This window comes from Alternaria arbusti, assembly GCF_024043155.1.
Source record: "Alternaria arbusti strain BMP 1465 chromosome Unknown scaffold_2, whole genome shotgun sequence".
NCBI classification, from domain to species: Eukaryota; Fungi; Ascomycota; class Dothideomycetes; order Pleosporales; family Pleosporaceae; genus Alternaria; species Alternaria arbusti.
Window position 1 is genome coordinate 2,103,359 of NW_026249942.1, and position 22,334 is coordinate 2,125,692.

The 22,334-nt window shown below is 51.9% G+C and overlaps 8 protein-coding genes across 8 annotated transcripts; 5 read left to right on the top strand and 3 right to left on the bottom strand.

The window, feature by feature from the left end:
* Positions 1-698: 698 nt before the first annotated feature.
* On the bottom strand, positions 699-1,742 carry J4E86_002303 (uncharacterized protein; the record flags this gene model as incomplete). The annotated part of the gene is made up of 1 exon (XM_051442863.1): positions 699-1,742. The coding sequence occupies one exon, from the start codon at positions 1,740-1,742 to the stop codon at positions 699-701; it is 1,044 nt and encodes a 347-aa protein (XP_051306451.1).
* A 4,210-nt stretch (positions 1,743-5,952) lies between these two features.
* Positions 5,953-7,282, top strand: J4E86_002304 (uncharacterized protein; the record flags this gene model as incomplete). The annotated part of the gene is made up of 3 exons (XM_051442864.1): positions 5,953-6,340; positions 6,393-6,812; positions 6,864-7,282. 3 exons carry the CDS (start codon positions 5,953-5,955, stop codon positions 7,280-7,282), a joined length of 1,227 nt encoding a protein of 408 aa, XP_051306452.1.
* Positions 7,283-9,341: 2,059 nt separating this feature from the next.
* Positions 9,342-11,009, top strand: J4E86_002305 (uncharacterized protein; the record flags this gene model as incomplete). Its single annotated transcript, XM_051442865.1, has 1 exon — positions 9,342-11,009. The coding sequence occupies one exon, from the start codon at positions 9,342-9,344 to the stop codon at positions 11,007-11,009; it is 1,668 nt and encodes a 555-aa protein (XP_051306453.1).
* Positions 11,010-11,409: 400 nt separating this feature from the next.
* J4E86_002306 (uncharacterized protein) lies at positions 11,410-12,990 on the top strand (the record flags this gene model as incomplete). Its single annotated transcript, XM_051442866.1, has 3 exons — positions 11,410-11,423; positions 11,474-12,882; positions 12,941-12,990. The coding sequence occupies 3 exons, from the start codon at positions 11,410-11,412 to the stop codon at positions 12,988-12,990; spliced, it is 1,473 nt and encodes a 490-aa protein (XP_051306454.1).
* Positions 12,991-15,659: 2,669 nt separating this feature from the next.
* Positions 15,660-16,103, bottom strand: J4E86_002307 (uncharacterized protein; the record flags this gene model as incomplete). The annotated part of the gene is made up of 1 exon (XM_051442867.1): positions 15,660-16,103. The coding sequence occupies one exon, from the start codon at positions 16,101-16,103 to the stop codon at positions 15,660-15,662; it is 444 nt and encodes a 147-aa protein (XP_051306455.1).
* A 1,732-nt stretch (positions 16,104-17,835) lies between these two features.
* J4E86_002308 (uncharacterized protein) lies at positions 17,836-18,634 on the top strand (the record flags this gene model as incomplete). Its single annotated transcript, XM_051442868.1, has 3 exons — positions 17,836-18,143; positions 18,209-18,551; positions 18,602-18,634. 3 exons carry the CDS (start codon positions 17,836-17,838, stop codon positions 18,632-18,634), a joined length of 684 nt encoding a protein of 227 aa, XP_051306456.1.
* An 866-nt stretch (positions 18,635-19,500) lies between these two features.
* On the top strand, positions 19,501-20,372 carry J4E86_002309 (uncharacterized protein; the record flags this gene model as incomplete). The annotated part of the gene is made up of 3 exons (XM_051442869.1): positions 19,501-19,858; positions 19,919-20,143; positions 20,209-20,372. The coding sequence occupies 3 exons, from the start codon at positions 19,501-19,503 to the stop codon at positions 20,370-20,372; spliced, it is 747 nt and encodes a 248-aa protein (XP_051306457.1).
* Positions 20,373-20,838: 466 nt separating this feature from the next.
* Positions 20,839-21,777, bottom strand: J4E86_002310 (uncharacterized protein; the record flags this gene model as incomplete). The annotated part of the gene is made up of 2 exons (XM_051442870.1): positions 20,839-21,209; positions 21,285-21,777. The coding sequence occupies 2 exons, from the start codon at positions 21,775-21,777 to the stop codon at positions 20,839-20,841; spliced, it is 864 nt and encodes a 287-aa protein (XP_051306458.1).
* Between the last annotated feature and the right edge of the window lie 557 nt (positions 21,778-22,334).

The following is a 22,334-nucleotide window of genomic DNA, read 5'->3' on the forward strand; positions in this document are numbered from 1 at the left end:
GACGTCACATCTTCGCTGTCGCGTATATTGCAACGCTTCCATGGACTATCGCATCCTCTTTACTATCGGCTCGTGGCGTTGGTGCCTAGTGGTTCTTCTTCATTACAATTACGCAATCGCGACTACAAGCGTGAATCAGGTGTCTTTGCCTTGAGCATTCCACGCTTCCACAGCTACAGAGGAAATCGCAACAAGTATCGCAATCACTCCTAGGAAAAGCGTTGCCAGTGTCGCGAGCTCTAGCAGGCTCCGTTGCTTGAGCCACGCGGCCATCGATCGGCATTGTTTTCGGTCATCCAACACCCCAACCAAGATCCGAAGGCGCGCACCCCAGTAATTGTATTGCGCAGCATATCCTCCAACGTGGTCGATCAAGTTGACTTCCAGACAACCCAGATCAAAGCTGTGGCTTACAGCTATGGTACGACTGGTTGGGTCGTCCCATGGAAACAGAAAGAGTTTGAGTGTGAGGAGCGTCTCTGTAACAGGCCTTTCGGGAACCACCTCGCTAATAATCTTTTCAAGTTTAGTAGCCTATGCTAAGCTCTTAAGTGTAGCTATGCTGTACATTAGACTCGGCTATTAAGTCGGAAACCTGTCTAAATCTAAGTACTTGAAACAGACTTCTACAGAAGAACATCACTCTCGGCCGCTGCCACAACCCTGGAATATTCTGTGGAGTCATCACTCGTCCGCAACTACCTTGACCTTTGCATAGCCGAATTTTCTACATCCCTGCAGGCGTTCTCTGGCTGCCCGAAGTTCTTCTTCAACCACGGCGCGATCCTCGTCACAACATCGTCAGGCGCCTCGTATGATACCCAATGCGCCGCATCAATCACCTCCGCTTCCTCCAATTGCGGCAATAACTCTGCCTTGTACGGCGCTATGATCTCCGGCCGACAAAAAGGGTCATCTTTGCACCCGAGGTACAATGCCGGCACATTGACCACCTTGCTCTCAGGAGGCAAGATCTTGTCGCTTGCACTCTGATGATTGTCTTTCTTAGCGACATACCAGCACTGTGGGCCCTCAAAGCCATCGCGCGTCATACGGTCGATGAACGTCTTCTTGAACACTGGATCCTGGGCGTACGGGCGCAAACCGTGTTCGTGACCGCCATTGATGAGGTATTCCCTCATCGCGTTGGGAACAGTCCAAATCTCGGTCAATGTTTTTCCTTCACCGTGCTGCACACGGTATGTGCGTTCAAGGTTTTCGTACAGCAGCTTGGGACCGTCTGGGGCGGCAAAAACTTCCCAGTAGGAAAACAGCGCTACGCCAAGGTTCTCTTTGGTTACGGCGTTGAGCTTGTCAAGGTCGAATTCATCACCGGTGGGAGGCATGTACGGAATGTTAAGGTTAACAAGGCCAACGACTCGATCAGGATAAAAATTGTACAGGCGAGAAGCGGCCTCCGAGCCCCAGTCGTGACCAATTGAGACAACCTTTGGCGAGCCTTCGGCATCGAGTATCTCGGTGATATCTTTCGTTATCTTGTCGAATCGGTATTCCGCGGGATCGGTTGGCTTGTCTGTACCGTCATAACCAAGCATGTCTGGGATGATCATGGCATGGTTGGTTGACCGGAGGCCTGTGGCAACATCTTTCCACATTGCCGCATGGTCAGGCCAGCCATGATGGAAGATGAGAGTTGGGAGTGACTTATCGCCGTTAGCCACGTAGTAAGTGTACGTGTACCCTCGCGAGGTCTTCAGTGTCTTTTTCTGGAAGGCGTCCATGTCGTCTCGTTAATACTTGTTTGATGCTAAGTCTCGAAGTAAGGGCGGCTATGGGCTATATACGGGTAACTTTGGCAGTCAGCTTTGTAATGTAGATGCGATGCGCCATTCCAGGACACCAGGACCATCCTAGTCGGACCGGAGGTTTCGGCTGGTGGAGCTCTCCGCACTAGAGCCGAACCCCACGATCCCATGTGTGACTGCAGCCATGCGAGTAGCGTAAGAGCCGATTCCTCGGAACATGATGTATCCAAACCAACAGCTCGGCCAGAACCAACCAATGGCTTAGCAAGTCTGCTCTGTTCCGCGCTACCTCCTGTTAGAGAGGAGAAGAATAGTGGATGGGGTCTGCTTATGAAAGAAACGCGGAAAGCTTCGGAAGCACATGTGCCGAATATGTCGAGAACCTCCCCCACACGTCTACCTCACGCACCTTGCACTTCATGATTACTCTACATTATATCGCATTTGTAATAACAGTTAGCTGTGCCCCGTTCGACTGTATTTGCTCTTTAAGTCTGCAGAACGTGACCGCATCTTGGCATCATCGTCATATTAAGGCGTCTTCTTGCAATTGCTAAGCCAATAGTATTACAAAGCAGGGTGCAGAAGCACTAGACGTGCATTATTTAAGTAGTATCTAATTATGTTTTTAAATAGGTGATATAAAGACTCTGCTACCTTATAATACATAAATAAAGAAACTTATACTTAATACCTCTCTAACAGTCTATAGTTGCTTCTTTCTTAATATCTTAATAATAGAGGAATAGAATAAAGCGGTATAGCTACTAGGCGTAGGAAAGCTGATCGAAATTAGTCCTGCCGATACTCTAGAACCGGGCCCCTGGGGAACTTCTTAACGAGGTAAGGAATGTGAACAAGGATAACATCGAGATAATTGGCAGAAAAGTCCCAACCGATTACTGTCTCATCTGTAAACAGTGTTGCTGCCTTACCAAGCGAGACGCACGATGCGAACGCAAGGAGAGAAAGCCGGCCTGCACCACCAAAGATCATTCTGAAGGAGTTTGGTTAGACGTAACTTGGCTCTGCGGTTCCACCGCGACCAGCAACTTATACTCCATCGTCTACGCGATCTGATCTCCCGTCTGCTCGATCGTATCGTAGATGCCGACTCTTGGCCGACGCGTGTGAAAATTGTTCATCGAATTCATCGCTCTTCCACATTCGATGACGTTCAGCCAAGAACAGACCTTGGAAAAGCTTGGGAGAATCTTCACGATGGCCGCTTCGGCAGAGACGGAACACAACCGCTTAGGCCACCCGGAAGCAATGCCCGGTGGAGCTGGACCACAATGCAGTGTTTTCCGCACACGCCAGAGAGCGGTCAGCCTCTCTAGTGCAAAGGTCACATGCACCCAGCACTGGCCCTTCTCCTGAGTGCTTAAATACCGCTGTTCCCTCCTCTTTTATTCCGCATACTTACCTTCTTGCGATGACCCAGCTCAAAGATTGGGTTCATCTAACAGTCTCGTCTGCATTGCACAGCGCGGTATGGGACTGTTACGAGCTTCCTTCGGGGATCTCGGCGGGGCAATTTTTGCTGGTCTGCTTTCGAGCTTTTCATTGATCCCACTACCCTGGTGGTGGATTGAGGAAGAGTTTTCGTAGAATTGTGTGTGCGCGCGCGCGAAGATGCAGGGGTGACGGCTGAAGCTATTCCCTGCGACAAAGGTTCGCCAAGGTTTCGCTGCGTCGAGCTGTAACGGAGTAAGGTCGTAAATGTACGTAGTGACAGAAGACGCGAACGCACATAACCAGTGATGCAGTGACACGGTCGCGCTCCGCGGGCTTTGTGGCTTTGTACCTGCCAACTGGGTGTTGCTTAGCTTGGCGCTGCCAGATGGGGCGCCCATCGCTATCTCGAGATCATTGTGCGACCACCAAACCTTCGATGACTGTACGCGCACCTCTACGTCTGGCGGTATGGGCTGAAGGCTAATGAGCAAGCGTGTACCATGATCTAGGATAAGCTTTGCAGTTGGGGTCGTGGTTCTGTCTCGAATATTGCGACATGCGATCAACTGGAATGCGCCGAGCCTGCAGCGCCTGCACCACCCGAGGCCAATAACGACTTCACCTTCGCAAAGGACCGACCTACCCGAATACCAGTCGCCTGATATCCTCTGTTCTCGCGATGTCATGTTGCCGCATTGCCGCATTGCCGCCTTCATCAAAGCTGCATCCTTCATAGGCGCGCGTATTCTTCGAGGAGTCAGATGACGTATGAAGGAGATCTCATACAGGCGTTGCGGTATCTCGGCACCTCCTTGTAAACGCACTACTAATGCTCAAGTTCTCTAAGTGCTTGAATTCACCAGAAGATCATTCCAATCACAACAAATTGCACATCCAACCATGAAAGACACCTTACCATCAAACCGCATAACGCTCAAAGTCCACAACAACCTACCGTGGCGATACCTTTACATACCTGGTCTATATGCAATTCTTCTTGGAGGTCTCACGTTCTCTCACTCGTTTGATTACTGGACGATGGACCCTTATCCGGATAAAGCCATCGGTTGCTCGAACATTCTCGTCGGCGTTGTGGGTACGTTCCTAGTCTATATTGGTATCGGCGCTTGCATGGGCTGGTACTTCTTTAAGGATACACATTTTCGACGTGCGGTCGAAGTAGATCCAGCAACGATAGACGTTTTCGGAATGATTAGCGAGGAGAACTTCTGGAGAAACATCATACAACGCTACCCGTGGCGCTATGCACAGAAGCTTGGTCTATCGCTAGTTATCCTCGCTCTTTTCATCATAGCTTACGGAGCGAATATGCATCGCAAGAACCCTGGATCAACAGACTGGACCACGGTCCTTCCGATTCGATCTGGTATCATGCTAGCCATTATCCTCAAACTGGCGGGCCTCGTTCTCTGCATGGGATGGCATGTATTCAAAGATATAGAGACAGGCGATACAGAAGATCAAGGTGAATTGGGACCTCATAGGACTTACAATGTCTCGACGTTGGGTTCCCCGAATGTCACAACCTTCGCCAACCCCTTCGCTCATCCATACTTGAGTGCAGTTCCTCCTGCAATATGTACTGGTTGTACATCGTATGGTGTTTTCGATGCCTCGGGCGTACTTACTCCTGGCGGGCCCATGGCTGTACGCCCTTTCGTATCATTGGCAGTCGCTACTTGCCTGAACATTCTTCTAGTTGTCGTCGAATTCATGGGCAATTACAAAAACCGTGTGTCCGCCATGCAGGAAAGAATGGCTGAGATCGATATGCGCATAGGAACGAATTGTGACAGGTCTGGAAAGATGGAAGAAAGGACTCAGCACTCGCGCACGATCTGACTTGTATCGCTATGGAGTCAGGGGAGGCCATGCTGGACTCCGCGAATGACCGTGGATCGTCTGCGCACTAATTAAGTGGCCATGAAGAAGCAGAGTACTTCTACTCTTATCATAGCGAAGAAGGCGGACTTTTCAGAGTAGTCATCCGCTCATTCAAGATAATCAGCCTCTTTTTTCGATAGACTCTCAACTAAACGCTATGCCACATCATCGTTTGGTTCCAACGTGCACATCATCCGAGGATGTAAACTGAGTGACCCTCATAGATGGGCATGAAGAAGACGCTCGACGAGGGCATGTCATGGGAAGTACACTAAACAGCTGGAGGAACCAGATTGAGCAAACATTTAGTGACATTCAGCTAAGCACTGCTAGCCAGAGTCGGTGAGATCTCAAGTATTCCCCGCGACCTACTCAGAGAAGGTAGTATAGTACGACTCCAGATCTGCGAAAGCAGACAAGTCGCAAACGTACCTAGGTGCGCTTGGATGCTTGCAGAAGCCTCGGCCGAGCTCCAGCTCAGCACGCTAGCTGTCGTCGCGCGCTGTAGCCCGCACCCGCCGAGAGCTTACATCGCTTTCGTTTTGGCCTGCCTATGCGTGAAACTCAAAGGATGATTTTCATGGCTGGAGTTCTTAGTTGGAGTTTCATTGCCAACGTTTAGACTTTGTCACGATGTGCGACGTGAGGGGCAGTACCCGATGTCGACACCGAATGGCAATCACCCCGCACGCCCGCACGTCCGGTGCCGCAGATCATGTACCGGTATATAGATGTACCAAAAGTACATACCGACAGCACCTACTGTGTTACCGAATACGCGAAGCACTTCTTCTGTAAACCCGTACCACTATAATATCTCACCATGCCGCTGCCCACTGAAGTCGTCCAAAACCTGAGGCAGACCGTTGATGCAGCCTGCGCGGATCCAAAGACATCTATCCCAGGAACTAGCGTCGTTGTTGTAGGGAAAGATGGCGAAGAACTCTTTGCGCATGCCGCTGGTCACCGTGGGGTTGCAAGCAACGAGAACATGACTCTCGACAACGTGTTTTGGATTGCATCTTGCACTAAGATGATCGCCGGGCTTGCCTGCATGCAGCTTGTTGAGCAAGGACAGCTACAGCTGGATGATGGGGATGAGTTAGAGAGGTTGGTTCCGGAGCTGAAAGAGACGAAAGTATTGCAAAAGGATGGCAGCCTGGTGGACAAGAAGAGGAAGATAACACTGAGAATGCTCTTGACACATACCGGTACGAGGCCGTCCTCGCAAAGTTGAATCATCTCGCTAATCATAACCTCCAGCTGGCTTTGGCTACACATTCTTCAACGAATCTCTGTGTGCCGTATTGGACGGGTTTGATGAGTTCTCCGGGGACGTCAAGGACATACTTCAGCCGCTGACTTTTCAACCGGGCGAGGGCTGGCAGTACGGCGTAAACATCGACTTCGCTGGCCTGGCTCTCGAACGCAAGACTGGCATGTCGCTAAACGACTACTGCCTGAAGAACATCTACGAACCGCTAGGGTTGAAGAACATAACCATGTTCCCCAACGAGGATATGAAGAAGCGGCTGGCGTCCATGCATCAACGAAACCAAGATGGCAGCTTGGTCGAGCGAGACCATCTACTCCTCAAGCCCTTGAAAGCTTCGAGCAACGAGATTGGCGGCATCCTGAACAGCGGAGGCGCAGGTGCTTTCGCAACACCATCCGACTATGCGCGTAAGTTGCCCATAAAGCAATATGTATACGACACCACTGACAGAGTTTAAGAAATCATCGCAACGCTCCTCAACGACGGCAAGTCGGCCAAGACCGGCGTCCAACTCCTCAAGAAAGAGACGGTAGACCTCATGTTCACGAATCAGATATCACAGTTCCCCGACTTTGGTCGTCAGGGAATCCCAGCGGCCAAGCCTGACCTCACAAACGCTATTCCAGACATATACCCAGTGGAGGGTAAGCCTCCTCAAGGCTGGGGTCTGACGTTCATGCTGTCCAACGGAGGCCCGACTGGTCGGTCCAAGAGTACTGGGTTCTGGGCTGGGCTCCCGAACTGCTGGTGGTGGTGTGACAGAGAGAAGGGAGTCGGCGGGATCGTTTGCAGTCAGATCCTGCCGTTTGGCGATCCCAAAGTGCTTGGGTTGTGGTTCGACGTTGAGACGCAGATCTACAAAGCCTTGGGGGCTTGATCGTATGTCATGTTGGGTGACTCTGCTTATGCAGTCGGTCCGTTTTGTTTTGTCGGATTCGGCCGGATGGACGTGATCGTCATTGTCTTCATATCGAAACTCGCGTCAAATTGCACCCTGAGGACCGGCCGATCTTCTTGCTCTCTTGGTACACTCTTTGAGAAACGTCAAAACCGTAATGTTGGGTCGAGAAACCTTGAGTTATGCTATGAGTGTAGTGCACATCACACCCCCACATCTTTTTAGCGTCATGTGTGGCATACAGGGTTGCATATGGGCGAGAGATAAGCCATGAACACATACGGCGCATGAACATGTAAAGAACCTGTGGTTTGAGCTGCGATTCGAGCGGTCTTTTGTGCTGGCAAAGACGTTGAAAGCCTTCCGTGGCTGCCTGTGTGGGCCGATCCGATGCTCGTTCTCCGTAAGTAGCCTGCCTCGAAAGTTTCGGAACAGTCCGATCGCCAGTCGAGGGACCAATTATAACAAGGATGGCTGCAGGCTCAGAGAATAGTGCCTAGGTCAGACCGAGCGTCCGGTACAAGCTGTCCCGTGAGCTGTCTGGATGCCGTTACAATGGAAGAGGCAGTGCTTCCTTTGGGGAGAAACAGGCAACTCAAGACAAGGAACATATGATGGAATAGCTTCGATCGACAGAAACGGCCATGCAGCATCCATAATCGTCAGTGATGAGCCGGACTGAAGCTTGCGTTGAGCATCGTTGTGCCCTGCCACGCGTTAGCTTTCCCCGCATTTCTGTGTTGGGATGTGGGTCCTAGCCGGCGACGCGGGGTGTGCATATCAGCAACGCACTTGCCTCTTTGCATAAGCAGACCTCTCGTGCTTTTCCCTCTTTTCGACTGACAATCCGAGCAGCAGCCATGAACTTCGTGGACGTGCAACCAAAGTCGTTCCTCGATTATGCCTGGACGTCGCCATCTTCGGGGGCGATGGCAGCCACCAAACCGTCCAAAACGAGTCGGAAACAGAACAGATGCTGCGACCAATGTCGAAAAGGGAAAAGAGCGTGCGACGCCGCAATTCTAGAAGACACTCTTTTAGAAACGAGCAAATCTGGAGCAACCCCTACGGTGTTCCATTATAGTGGTAAGACATGCCTTCGTCGATGGTACCTAACGCGCAAGCTAACCTGTCAGACGTTTATGGGCCGCTAGCTTCGTGCGGTAATTGTGAGAAGACAAAAAAGAGCTGCACATTCGAATGGCTGCGGTCACAACGCGTGTCGCAAGCTTCGCAACCAGTGTCGACAACTTCACCGCCAGCGAAAAGGCGCCGCACAAGAAGCAATTCGACCAGCCGAGCACAGAAGCCAAACCTATCGTGCCAATCCAGCGCAACCGTGAAACTAAAAGAAGACCGGAATCCGCACGGCGATGACCTTCTGTCCCATACCACGCCCGTGGAACTGGGCGTGACGTTTGGAGATTTTCCGTGTGGCTCATCCATGTTCACCACCGATCCTACAATCGCATTCTTTGAAGAACCATCGCAAGTATTCGAGAAAGAAGGGACCGGAGATGAACCAGAACTCGCTGGAGGGTTTGCCGAAGAAAGCTGGACTATACTCGGTTGCGACTCTGGCAGAGGCTCGTCTCTGAAGACAACATCGGAGATCAGCGATGATAAGCTCGAACGCGACAGCCCCTCTGAGAGTCAGGACACCAGCAGCATAAGTCCAAGTAATCCGCCTTCTACCATATCGGATGGAACGATCGCTCGTACTAGTCTCAAACGGCGACGCTCTAGCTCCTCAGCATCAATCTCAAACGGTGCGCAACCTTACCCAGTGATATCATATGCCAGCGATCTTCTTTCATCAAGCAACAATGCGTATCTGACTGAAAGCCTGCTGAGGATCTATCATGATAGTTTCGAAAACGCACTTGCATGCTGGGTCACAGAAAGAACCTGTCCCTACAGTGCAAAATCGGATAACCTGCTAGCCACAAACGCTAAGCCTGATTGGAATCGAATCTATCACAGAGTGGTGCGCCTCGATAGGCTAGCCTCAGCCATCAGAGGGCGCAAGCTTACTCAAATGGAAGACCGCGCAGCATCTAGAGCTCTAGACTTGGCGGTCTTTTCCTTCGCTTCACAATGGGCACAGTCCAGTCCCAGAAGCAGAACGAAGTACCCGTTCCACAGCACCTCGACCGATGGTGGCAGTAGCGTTTTTGATAGCATCGAGGACGATTGCGCACCGGCTGGCGTGAACTTTGATCGCACTCTGCAGATATCAGCATGGCATGAGGCCCGCAACGCACTGCAAAAAGCTGGTGAAGTGGAGTCCTTCCGAGTGGTACTTGCACAGATCATTTTCGCCCTGACACAACGGCCTGTGGATGCAGACGGGGCTCAGGATGAGCAGAAAGCTCTTTCGAAGACCGAACTGCTAGCGACCGACGCCTGCACAGAAGTCCCGATGGAACAGACCCCTATGCTTTCGACCGATCAGGATGTCGATGAGTGCGCAGATCTGATGTCGAAGTTGGATCTCGCTATTGAGTCCGACGGACCTCCCGTACATCTTGAATCAGGTCTTCGCCTCATTCACTCGTTGAGGTCGCGCATGACCATGTCGAGAGAAGCGCGGTATAGCAACCCCGGACCGGGGCGCTCTGCACGGCAACGACGCTCGCCCGTTGTGCGTCTTGAAGACGCTGATCGTGCGACAGTGGACCTCCTGTTCTGGGTCGGTGTCATGTTCGACACGCTATCAGCAGCCATGCACAAACGACCACTGGTGGTATCAGATGAAGATAGCGATGTAGTCATGAGCGAAAGCATGCAGATTGAGCACTCGGCCCAACAAGCGGCAACACCTTCCTCGACAGACGACGGACTGTGGGACGACTACTTGTTTTCTCGACAACAGCAGAATCCAGAACATGCGCCCACAAGATGGCCATGCTCATTCGATGAAGCCGCAGCTGCGTTGTGTGACGCAGCCCCAGTCAAGGTGTTGCTGTTCAGACGAGTCTGTCGGATCCAGACGCTTCTCACAAGAAACGCACGAGGCGCGAAGGTCGAAGAGGCTGTCAGTGCCGCAATGGACGTGTGTAACCACTGGGATGCGCTGTATGCGCCCTTCGTCCGAGACTGCATACAGAACCACGACCGCCTTCCACCGCGCGTCCAATCATGGTACGTATGCGTCACCGGACACTGGCACCTTGCGACTCTCCTTCTTGCGGACTTGATGGAAGTGGTAGACGAATCAGAGCTTGGACTTGAGGAAGCGACACATCAACGAAACATCAGTGCCTTCATCGCAAAATTCCGCGAGAACCAATGCCGGGTCCTGTCAGACCTAGCGAGCTGTGCATGCCCGCGAGAAGACGCATCATTCGCACAGTCCGAGTTCCATTTCGCAGTCAACGAAGGCGCACTGCTGACGGAGCCATGGACTGTAGTGTTGATTCGCGCGTTCGCCAAGGCAGGCGTACTGTTGCTTGAGTCAGATACTCTGCTGCCGTCAGACCTGGATCGAGAGGATGCTTTTCAACGCGCGGATGCTTGTATTAAGGCGTTATGGTTTTTGGGTCGAAAATCGGATATGGCCCTTTCGGCGGCGAATATCTTGGGAGAGGCGTTGAAGCTGCGACGCAAAAGTGCGCAAGATCGGGTTAGCGACATGAGCGTCTTTTTGGAGAGTGAGCTGTGGCATGATTTGGAAGGGGCGTTCGAGGTGGACTGTGAACTATAAGCCAGCCACAATGTACTATTTTCGTGACCATGATACGCAACTTGACAAGATGAAGTGAAAGAGTGAGTACTGAGATGGATTGAGCCTTGGAGGATGCGCGAATGGCGCTTAGACTGAAAAGGCAAATCACGTGTTCTCGCGTCGAGCAATGGAACTTTGGAAGGAGCGATAAGGAGATTGGACGACGGTCGACCGCGCCACATTCCATTGGTACGACTGCTGCTGCCATCTGGACCAGCGTGCGATGTCCAACTGAGACTCGCTACATAGCAGATGTGCCCACCGTCTACCTAGCATCAGCTGCCCCAGCCTGCCATACAATCCTCGCCAATCGCGCTAAGACGCGTCCACGGATGCAACGGTCTGCTAGCCGACCTCCCATCTTCCCCACACCCACGTCATGGGCCTTCCAGCGTACGCCTCCAGACCAATTGGGATTTGAGCTCCTACTGATACCAGAACAGGTTATGGGACACGATTAAGAAGCACGAAGAAAGCGTACCCGTCGCGCAGCTCGCCGAAGAGCATCACCGGCGTCATGGCAGATCACTCCGCATTGCTGTCGACGAGGCCGATTGGCGCTTCAACAACCTCACGGTGCAGCAAGTCTACACCATATGGGAGACCTCCAACGAGTACGCCTACCAAGGCATCGAGAAAGCCATGTTCTACCGTATCTGCCGCCTCCTCACCCTAAACGTTCAGCTTATATTCGTCTTCGATGGCCCCGGTCGACCTTGGAAGCGGGGAAAGCGAGGTGGAGGACGGATAAACTACGAAGAGCAGCGCTTGCTCAAGGAGATGCTGCAATACTTTGGGATCCCATACCACGAGGCCCCAGGAGAGGCGGAGGCGGAGTGCGCTCGTCTGCAGATTTTGGGTATGGTTGACGCGGTCTGGTCGCAAGACTCTGATTGCCTCATGTTTGGCTGCACCCTCTGGCTACGGGATCACCGTGTTGCGAAAGAAAAGGGCACAACAGACAGATCCAAGGAGAACACCAAGAAGAATGGGAAATACGCCAACGTTGTACGAGCACACGACCTTAAAGAGAAATATGGCCTAGACCGAGAAGGGCTGGTGCTTTTTGCCATGCTTGTAGGTGGTGACTACGACGTGAAAGGTCTACCACAGTGTGGGCCGGCTCTAGCCTTGCAGGCAGTCAAGCAAGGACTCGGTCGGCGGCTTTGTGCCTGTCGAGATCAGATGGAGTGCGGCATGTGGACTGTGGAGCTGGCCATGTTCCTGGAGCGGAGTGCTCGCGGGCGCGCTATCGAAATCCCGCCAGCCTTCCCAGACTTCAAGACCTTACAGAAGTACTACAAACCGAAAGTCACCAGCGACACAGATTTACTTAGCAAGTCGCGCCTCAACCTTGACTATCTTCGCCCGATCCAGGAGCTGAAGTTGCTTACACTTACCAGCGAGCGCTTCAACATATGGGGACGTTTATACATGAACTGGGTTGGGCCTGTGCTGCTGACACGAAGCCTGATAGCAAGAGATCCATCTCTATCGCAAGAACTGGTCCACGGCATCAGGCTCACAAAGCAAAAAGCGAAGAAGACCGACAACGAACTGACCATGCGCACTTTCGAACGTAAGCTTACCTTTTCACCCTTTGGCGTCACTACCCTGAGCAGAGCCGACTTCGAAGGTGAGCGCTTAGGGTGCTGGAATGGAGACAAGCAGACCTTGTTTGACCCAGAGCATCGTGTCGAATGCGAATATCCCGAGTACTGGCTGCGTAAAGTTCTTCCGCCGGACGTACTGGAACCGCCCCCTGCACCACCAAAGCGTACGCCAAAACGCAAGCGACCAATAGCTGAAGTTGGGGAAGACGGCGAAGCCTCAGGCACAGCTAAGCGAAAACGTACGAACAAAAGAGACGATATATCCGCTACCCGGGCTACATACAGTGCATCCCCCAGGAAATCCAGAGGACCAGCTGCAAAGGCCAAGTCTCAAGATACGCAAATGACGCCCACAGCACAAAAGATCTTCGATTATATTGCACTCTCGGACTCTGAAGATGAGGGTGGGCTTTCTCTACCAGCCAACGCTCGCTCTCAAGAACCTGCATTGAATCAGCCGACGACATCTCATATCATCGATCTCGGTTCGCCTGAGCCGTCAGATCAGGGGAACGATTCACCCGTTTCGGATCCTTTCCGAAATCCTGTAGCAAACACATTGCCATTCGATATCCCGGATGAAGAAGACGAAGAGCTGCAGTTAGCTTTGCGGCTAAGCATGCAAGATCAAGGCGCCAAGATACCCCCAATACAAAGGCCTTCCACTTTACCGTCTTCAAATCGTGGCAGATACGAAAGCATCTTCGCAATGAGAGAAGCCGGCAGAGATGTACACGGGGCCTCTGTACCTGCTTGGTCGCTTGATGAAGCACTGAGCGCGGCCGTGCCCTCCAGAGCTTCTCAAAATCCTCGACGAGTGGAGAATGAATCGCGCATATCAAGCATGCCAATGAGGGGTGTTCACGCAGGTCTTATAGGAAGGGAACCAGTCGACCTACCTGACTGGTCGCGCCCTCCTCCGCGCGCTAATCTATTACCAGTGTCTGCAACGCTACCTTCGAATCCAAATATAGAAGATCAAGTTACACCATCTCCTGCACCTACCGCAGCTGAGATACGCGCTGCTCGGCTTCGACACTTCGCAACGACATCTCCCGACCCTGCCAAGGACGCAAACGAGCCACGTACTTCTTCGCTTGCTGTCATGCCAAACAAACAACCAACAAGTACTTATAAGGTACCAGTGGGGGTTGAGTGTATTGATCTGACGGATGACTGAGCAGCACATTTGTCTCAACTCAGCATTCACATGCTATATACCAAGTACACCCACTGTTAACACTACATTACGAGCTATACACGAATAATTGAAAGCTGTGTCGGTTGAACACTTACATGCATAGCATCATACATCGCCTGGGCTAAACAGCTCGAAGGTGAATGGCTGTGGCGACTGGACTCCGTCTGCGATCATTCAATGTAACCAGGAGTTCTGCTGTTCGTTGGTGGCAACCCAGAGCCATGGAGGATAAATGGGCTACCCAGTAGTCTAAATGCGTTTATACAACTATAGACCTCAACCGAACATGGGCTCATCATCTGCCACCTACCAAGACGTTGTTGACCGCGTACTCGCCGTCTCTACACCCACGGAAGCACCACGGGATGAGCCGACGTGTTTTGTCTGTGGTCGAGAATATGGAAGCATCGGTGCAGGCGTCGAAACACATCTGGATTTCCTTAGCCAACTACCGGGAGCATACAGGAAGACCTTCCTCGAACAAACCGTCGAACCCATCCGGACACCGTGTGGACATGTCTTCTGCCTTTCTTGTCTGAGTGTGTGGTTCAAAAGAAAGCGAAAATGTCTTTGCCCCATGTGTCGCGAGCCGATTGAGATTCCCTTCCTCTATGAACTAGAGAACACAGACGACGGTCGACACGATGTCGGCATCCAGGGCCTCTCTCTAGCCCTTCATATACCAACATCTCTGGCAAAGGAGACGTATCGAATCATCAACCTGCAGACTCGAGGACTGCTCACCACTACCGCGCCGATGCCGTTTCAGTGGAATGCAAAAGCCATGATCCATGACCTACCCATCTTCATGATCAACGTTGCTCGTCGCTTCCATTATCAGTCGTTGCGACAGGAGGAGGGGGTACCCAAAGATCCCTCGTACATGAAGCGACACAACCCAGTACAGCTCGTAACGGCTGAACCTCGATTCAACGACCTCAGGTCTCTCGGGCGCCCTGACGCACCACTCGCCAAACACACAGATGCTTTTGAGATGTACCGGCTCGTGTGCGACCGTATCAGGGATCTTGAGGGCACAGTAGGTGACGGCTGCGGTCGATGCGCAAACTGGGAGGCTCTAGCGCGGGCATTGATGTACAAAATTGTTCAAGAGAAGATGCCTCAGGCCAACGGAGGTGTCGGCCGGATGCGTTGGCGGCACTATGTGTGGTGCGTGATCAAGGCAGTGTTTGTTTGGCAAGCGTACTGCGAGCGCGCACGTAGGTTGATGTGCCTGCGTACACAGCAAGTAAGCGTTGATACTACAAGGACAGAGGAGGGCGTCCGAATGTATCAGGTGGGCTGAGAGGAGTCTGATTATAAACCCATCATCTAGACATGGCGTGAAGCATTTCACGAAAATCGTTCACATTTCGTCAGTTATTGTGCCATATATGATGTCCGTGATCTCATCATGCTGTATTGAATCCTGTGAATGGAAGTTTGTCCTATCCATTTGCGAATTGTTCACGCCTTAGCCAGAGACACAGCGCGAGTCTTGGACCCTACGCGAATAAGTTGGTCTTCCACGCTCGTTCCATGTCAACCCTTCTCGCGCAGTGAGTCCCAATAAAGCCATCCGTAGTGTTGGGTATGTGCAGAACGCTGCCACTTCGTATGGCCTTCATCGGCGATCGCAGTAGGCTGTGAAGCCGTCGCCGAATCTCCCTGTCCGAGCGGCCTCCAGATGTCGGTATGGCAGCTCCAGCCAGGGCACCATTACTACCTGCCCACTGCCTGTAACTTGTTTCGCAAAGTTGAAGAATGTGTCTTGCCGCTATTTTCGGTGCTTGCCCTTCAGTGTATAGTCTCCTTTCATCGCGGCAATCCATTCCCAGCAGCACCACTGGCACCACTTCCCCCACTCCCAGAACTCTCACCACTCCCATTCCCCGTCCTAACCCCCATCCTCGCACCCGGCTGCCTAGCCAAAGCCAACCTCAACGGCTCCTCTCTTCCCTGTCCAACAATCCCACCACCGCTCGCAACCGCCGTTCCGCTACCACTCCCGCTTCCGCCGACCATGGGACCTCTCCTTAGTAGTTCATCAAGACCTAGATCCCGCCACGTCGGCTCCTTCTTTGTCTGTGTCGCTCGCTGGATGCCGAACGCGGCGTGTTGGTCTGGGACGACGTCGTCTTCGTCTTCGGGGTTTACGGGTTGCAGGTGCGGCGGGATGTAGATGTCTTCTGGTGTGAGTTGCGAGGAGGTGAGGTTGGTGAATTGCTCGAGGAGGTCGGCGTGGTGCGACGAGTGCATGTGGAGGTAGGTTGCTGTTGAGTCGCGCGTCTGTGGGGGTTAATATGGGGCTTCCTCTTGAGACAAGAGGCTTTTCAATTACCATTTTGGGGTAGGACTCTGGCTTCAGAGGTCTGCGAAGGCGTGTGAAGTATTGGTATTGCTTTGTAGTGGTATCGTCGTGTTGTTCAGGTCAATGTTTGTAGACGCGGAATCGCGCCGCGTTAGGACTGAATGGCGCGCTAGCCTGATCCGGATGCCTCTGAGGATTACGCATATTATGCTTCAACCTCACTCCGTCTCAGTGATCTTCTCTACAACATCATCTATGAAAGGCCTTCCATCAGCTGCCGTACTGTTTGTTTTGAGGACGAGAGGATGAGTAATGCTTACACACTCCACTATACACGAAGCCTCTGTGCGACGGATCAGTAACAGCACTATCAGAATGCCGATCGGTTCATCGAGTCTATAGAGGCCATTTACCCCGTCTTGTCATGGAATACAGAAGGTTTCCCCAACTGACCGCGTCAGGGATGTCACCAAGCTCCCATTGAGTACCCGGTACCTACGTAGATAGCCCTGGAGGTAGTCAAGGATCATTCGCCATTGGAAGCATGCCTCTTTCGAGGCGTCATCATCGGGTCCCAGTCCAAGGATGCAGCGACCGAATGAAGCAATAACACGACTCTGGACGGCGATAGTAATACACGATGCGCGTTACTGGCAGCGACTCGCCCTGGTTAGTTTGCCGAGGCCTACTCCGCATCTCCACCTGTTCACAAAGTCCACGCTATGGATAAACGGCATAAGACCCAAACAGTTCCTGTCTTCAATCTAGTAACTAGCACCTCTTTTCTGCAAGATCTTCGCTTCCATCTTCTCGTCAAAGCTTGTCTACTTCCAATCCTCTCAGCATTGCAAAATATAAGACTTCCAGTACACTGTTCACCGAGAAAGCCCCGTTCCGCATTCAATCACGATGGCCGAGGGACGTTGCAACTGCGGAGGCATCAAAGTTTCCATGCCTACTATGCCTGAGCAGTCCGCCATTTGCTACTGGTATGCATCATCATTATAGCCTCTACATGCATCTCCATACTGACCGTGGAAGCGCCAACTGCCGCCGCGCAGGAGGAAGCATCGGATCAATCGTATACATCCTCGACAGTCCCCAAGTCACAATCAACGATCCGAACAAGTATCTCAAAAACTACCGAGACAACGACACGAAGAGCGGGAATCCGATTACTCGTCAATTCTGCAGCAACTGCGGGTGGTGAGCTCATGGTCCATGCAGCATTGAAGAGAAGTCTAGCTAACTGCAGAAAGCCCAATCACGTCTGTACTGGCTGGCGATAAGATTGCGTTGAAGGGTGGACTATTTGATAAGATTCCCGCTCCAGGGTTCAAGTCTTTTGAGCAGGAGGAACCGAGCTGGATGAAAACTGTCTAGGGTCAGAACGACAAGAAGTGGGAGGGAATGACCTTCATGAGAGCCTTCAATCAACGTCTTATACTTCGAAACGCCATATGAGAGAGTAAATTATCATCAGATCTCAGCTTTCTGCACCCAACGTACCTGCCTCTTACCTGTCACTCACCTCCAGGTACCACACAATGACGTAGGGCCTGAAGAAGTCCTGGCGCGTTTGTCTGCCACGTGCAGCCAGATTCAACAGCTCACAAACCGCAGATACGATCTCTCTCACCCATCCCCACATCAACCTCATACACGATCCAGATGGCCACGATGGATGAAATAGATCGCCATTTCACGAGCGGCTTCAACGCTGCTCTTGAGCTCCGCGAACAACACCAATTCGATGAGTGTATCGAGGCCTTGCGCAAACTGCTCGCCCATCACGCTATTCCTAGATACCACCGTATGAGATGTCTCACAATGCTTGCATGCACTTTAGAAGACTGGCTTGAGGCATACACCTGTTACGTCAAGGGTGAAACCATGTGGCGTATCACGAAGCACTGGCATCGTAACGGCACAAACCCGACCGTGAACAGGACGCTGGATGAACTTCATGAGACTTTGGAAGAAGTAAAGTGAGTACCCAGGTACACTCTATATGATTCCAAGAAAGAGCTAAATTGTATACGTTTAGGCACAGTTTACTCGAAGACGACATACGACCTGAGGACACACCAGTTCCGGATGTTGAGGCTAATGTGCTTCATGCGATAGCAGTATACACTGCTGGGATGTGGCAACATTATGAGATGGCGGAGGCAGAAGAAGAGACGTGGTCAGAGGATGAGATGAGCGACGAAGAGGAAGAGGGCGACGAAGAGAAAGTGGACGATGGAGATACAGTGGCCGACGAAGAGGAAGTGGGCGACAAGGAACCCAAAGTCAAGGTCGAGCAGAAGGCGAGCGACAAAGAGGAGAGCGAGGCGCAGAAGGCTAGCGAAAAGGAGACAGCGGTACCGGATCAAGAGCCAAAGGACGAGATGGTATGTCTGAAAGCTATTGATGTTGAAGGGGTTGTGTTGACATCGCGCAGGTGCTACCATACCGTCCGGAACACATACACTGACCCAATTTGGGCAGAGACAGGGACATCATGCCAGAGAAGTCCTGGAAGCCATATGCTTGATCGAGCATCCAACTTTGAGTCTACGATAGACACAGGCCAGGATAAGCTGCACAACCCAGCACCTTTGTCGGCGTCTGGGATATCGATTCCTACACATAATCTCTGTAAGACGTTTCCGTAGCGGGCAAAAGCTGAAAGTTTGTCAGGAGTGAAGTGGCTAGATTTTGTCATGGACGAGGCAGGTACTTCATTCGCCACGTGCACCTTCCGCTGTAGCAGTAGCGAGCCAACGGAGAAATTCCCTTCGACGTCCGCAACCTTACAACACTCTCGTGTGACGAGTGTGACTTCAATGTGCACGCTATATGATTACTATTCGCTGCTCTCACATCATTTAAATTGCTCGCTTGCGGCTTCCCGGGGAGAATAGATTACCCCAAAAGAAAACCAGGACACGCGAAGCGCGCCGCTCTGCGCCACAACAGCACTCGGAAACGGAACCAATATCACAGCAATATCAGATTCTTCGCTTGTGACCGGAGTTTTGAGCTATCAAAGATCTTGGAAGGTACACGGCGGGCAGCATGTGTGTGGCCATGGAACAACAAGCTATGCTTCGCCATAGCGACTATGCCTGTTGCTGTCACAAAGCCCTAGGCAATGACTTGTAGTCATCTAACAGTACTATGCGATCCTTGACTTACCTGATACGATCGGTCGATGTGCTCCGTATCTCATCGGGAATACCATGAGAAGCCATACAGACTATGAAGACCTTTGAAGACATATAAGAGTAGGTAGAAATAAGTGCGACAGATCAGCATCAAAGCAACAACATTCGCTACCATTCTCTCCCATTCTCCATGATGTACTCATCCGCACTCCTCCTCGGCGCCATCGCTGCCCTTCTCGACACAGCATCCGCCCACGGCTTCGTCAAGGGCGTCAACGTAAAGGGCACCTTCACCAACGGCTCCGACCCCGTGTGGTACTACTTCTCAAAGGACAGCCGCCCCCAGACCGCAGGCTGGGATGCATTGAACCAAGACATCGGTTTCGTCGAGCCCGCATCCGTCGGCACAGCGGACGTGAACTGCCACAAGAGTGCCACTGCGGGACGTCTCTACGCTAACGTGAACCCGGGAGACACCATCGAGTTTGAGTGGAACACTTGGCCTGATAGTCACAAGGGCCCGATTATCAACTACATCGCGCCTTGCAACGGTATGCCATCTGCTTGAGCCAGTACAGCATACAGCCTTACTAATCACTTCTTTCTCACAGGCGACTGTACCACTCTGACCCCCAGTGCTCTCCGCTGGTCCAAGATCTCTCAATCCGCCATCGTCAGCCCAGGAACCTGGGTTACAGACACGCTCATCAAGAACAAGTTCAAGGTCTCTACTGTGCTCCCCGCCAAACTTGCCCCTGGCAACTACGTTATCCGTCATGAGATCATTGCTCTTCACGGTGGGCAGAACGTGAATGGCGCGCAGCTGTACCCCCAGTGTAAGTGTCTTCGTCTCTCAAGCTGCTTTCAATGTAAGAAGATCACATGCTAAGTATCGCTGCAGGCTTGAACCTCAAGGTCGGTGGTAGCGGTTCTGTTGCACCGACGGCTGGCGTTCCTGGTACTAGCTTGTACACGAAGGACATGCCGGGTATCGTGTTCAACATCTACACCAACCCTACGACTTACACGTTCCCTGGTCCGGCGCTGTGGACTGCGGCTAACTAGGCGTTGGTTTCAGAACCCTGTGTTCGAAGGACGAGATTGCATTATCAAGGGCAGTCTTTGACTGACCATGTTCACTGCGGGCGGGTGGTGACGAGTTCTCTTCGTGTTTATACTTGGTTGTCTTGATATGTACATAACCCCAACATTCGTTTTATGAAATCGGACCTTGACTTGCAGACGATCTTCAGAGAGCTCCGCGTAGTGTCTTGTGTAGCGCCCACGAGTGCGAGCCACAAATGTACCCGGTGCAGCAGATCATGACCGAGCAAATCGTCCGTTGGAATGAGCGCGTGAAGTTTTGTAAAGGTATATTGCAAGCCTAGCTCGATGCCTAGAATTGAAACAGTAACACTAGGAGGACTGATCAGCCAACCATGGGTGAAAAACGCCAGACTCCTCATTTCCCTTTTGAACAATACACTCGACACACGGTCGATCATCTTCTCCTCCACTTGTCGCATTGCTCTCACTTCTTGACTGTCTTAGCAGCCTTGCCAACAACCTTGACCAGCTCTCCGTATGCCTCGGTGAACTCCTCGTCGCCCTCGCCGGCCTTCTTGCCCATCCTGTCCTTGCCGATCATGACCACGCTGGTGGGTCGCTTTGTTGCGCTTGCCTCGCCGAGCTGCGCGCGGCTCTTGATGTAGATGTACGGTACGTTGTGATCTTCGCAGAGAACGGGGATATGCGCAATAACGTCCATTGGCGAGATATCGGCGGCGATGACAACAATGGCGCTGGGGTCGTCGAGGGAGGATCCGGCGCCTGAAGCAGCGGACTTGCGCAGCGCTTTTACGACTTCCTTCACACCGCGGCGGAGGGTCTTGGACTTGGCGGCTGTAGCAGGATAGACGTCAGTTTTGGTCTTTCAAGTGCGCCAACAGGCCAACACATATGAAGTGGAAAACATACACTTCTTGACGGTCTTGAGGATCTTCTTGACCTCCTTGTCGTTGTCTGCGAGAGGGAACGCAAAGGGAACGAGTGCGCCGCGCGGCTCATCACCGTCCACGACGTTGACCATTGAGACTTCTGGCTCCTTCTCGAGCTCAGCCTCGAGCGCGTCTACCATCTCGACATCGCCCTTGACCTTCTTCTCCTTCTTGTCCTTTTTGCTCTTGGACACGCCGTCTGTCTCTGCGCGCTTTTCCTTCTTTTCCTTCTTGTCCTTCTTCTCCTTCTTCAGCCTCTTCTCTTCGATATCTTTCGACATTGTGGGGGTAAGCGACTGTAGGTTTTGGGTAGGAATTAGAAATGCGAAGATGTGGTGGCTGGTAATGCGTCGTGCTGAAGTCGGTTTCGCGAAATTTTGGAAGAGAATGAAGCTTCGTCGCGCTAAGCGGGTGCCCAGGTGGTCTGTGCCTAGAGCAACCATGCCCAGGTGGACTAGTGGTTTTTCACCCATGGATGTGTTCTTTGCGAAGGGCTTCGCAAAGAACACAAACATTACAGAATGGCAGATACGAATTTACGTTCAAGTCATAATGGCATAAGAAGACGTATTCATACAGTACTATTTGAGACCGATTTACACCTTCGCATCATATCCACTACCGTAATATCCCCCATCTCCGTCACCGCGAAGTCGAATCATGACATACTATGGTATATGTAAAGAAAGAGCCCAATGCCACCAAGAAAAGGCATTACCGAAGTACAGGCGAAAAGAAATAGATATTAGCAAGAATGCAACAAAGGCAGCGCTAGTAGCAGAACCGAAGTGAAGCAATAACGCGCCTAGGGCCAGCCTTCAACAGTCCAGAAATGCCGATGGGTATGAGCGAGGGAGAGGTATTAGAAGAATGCCAAATGAGTAGAGCATGAGCTCGAGAGTGTAGGAATCTGGACCAGACCCGCCCTGTGCGCCGTATTACCCCGATCTTGAAAAAATTAAATGAAATGAAATAAACAATAGACTGATGCTCGGGGCGCCAAACTCCTTGCCATGCTCCCAAGTGCAAG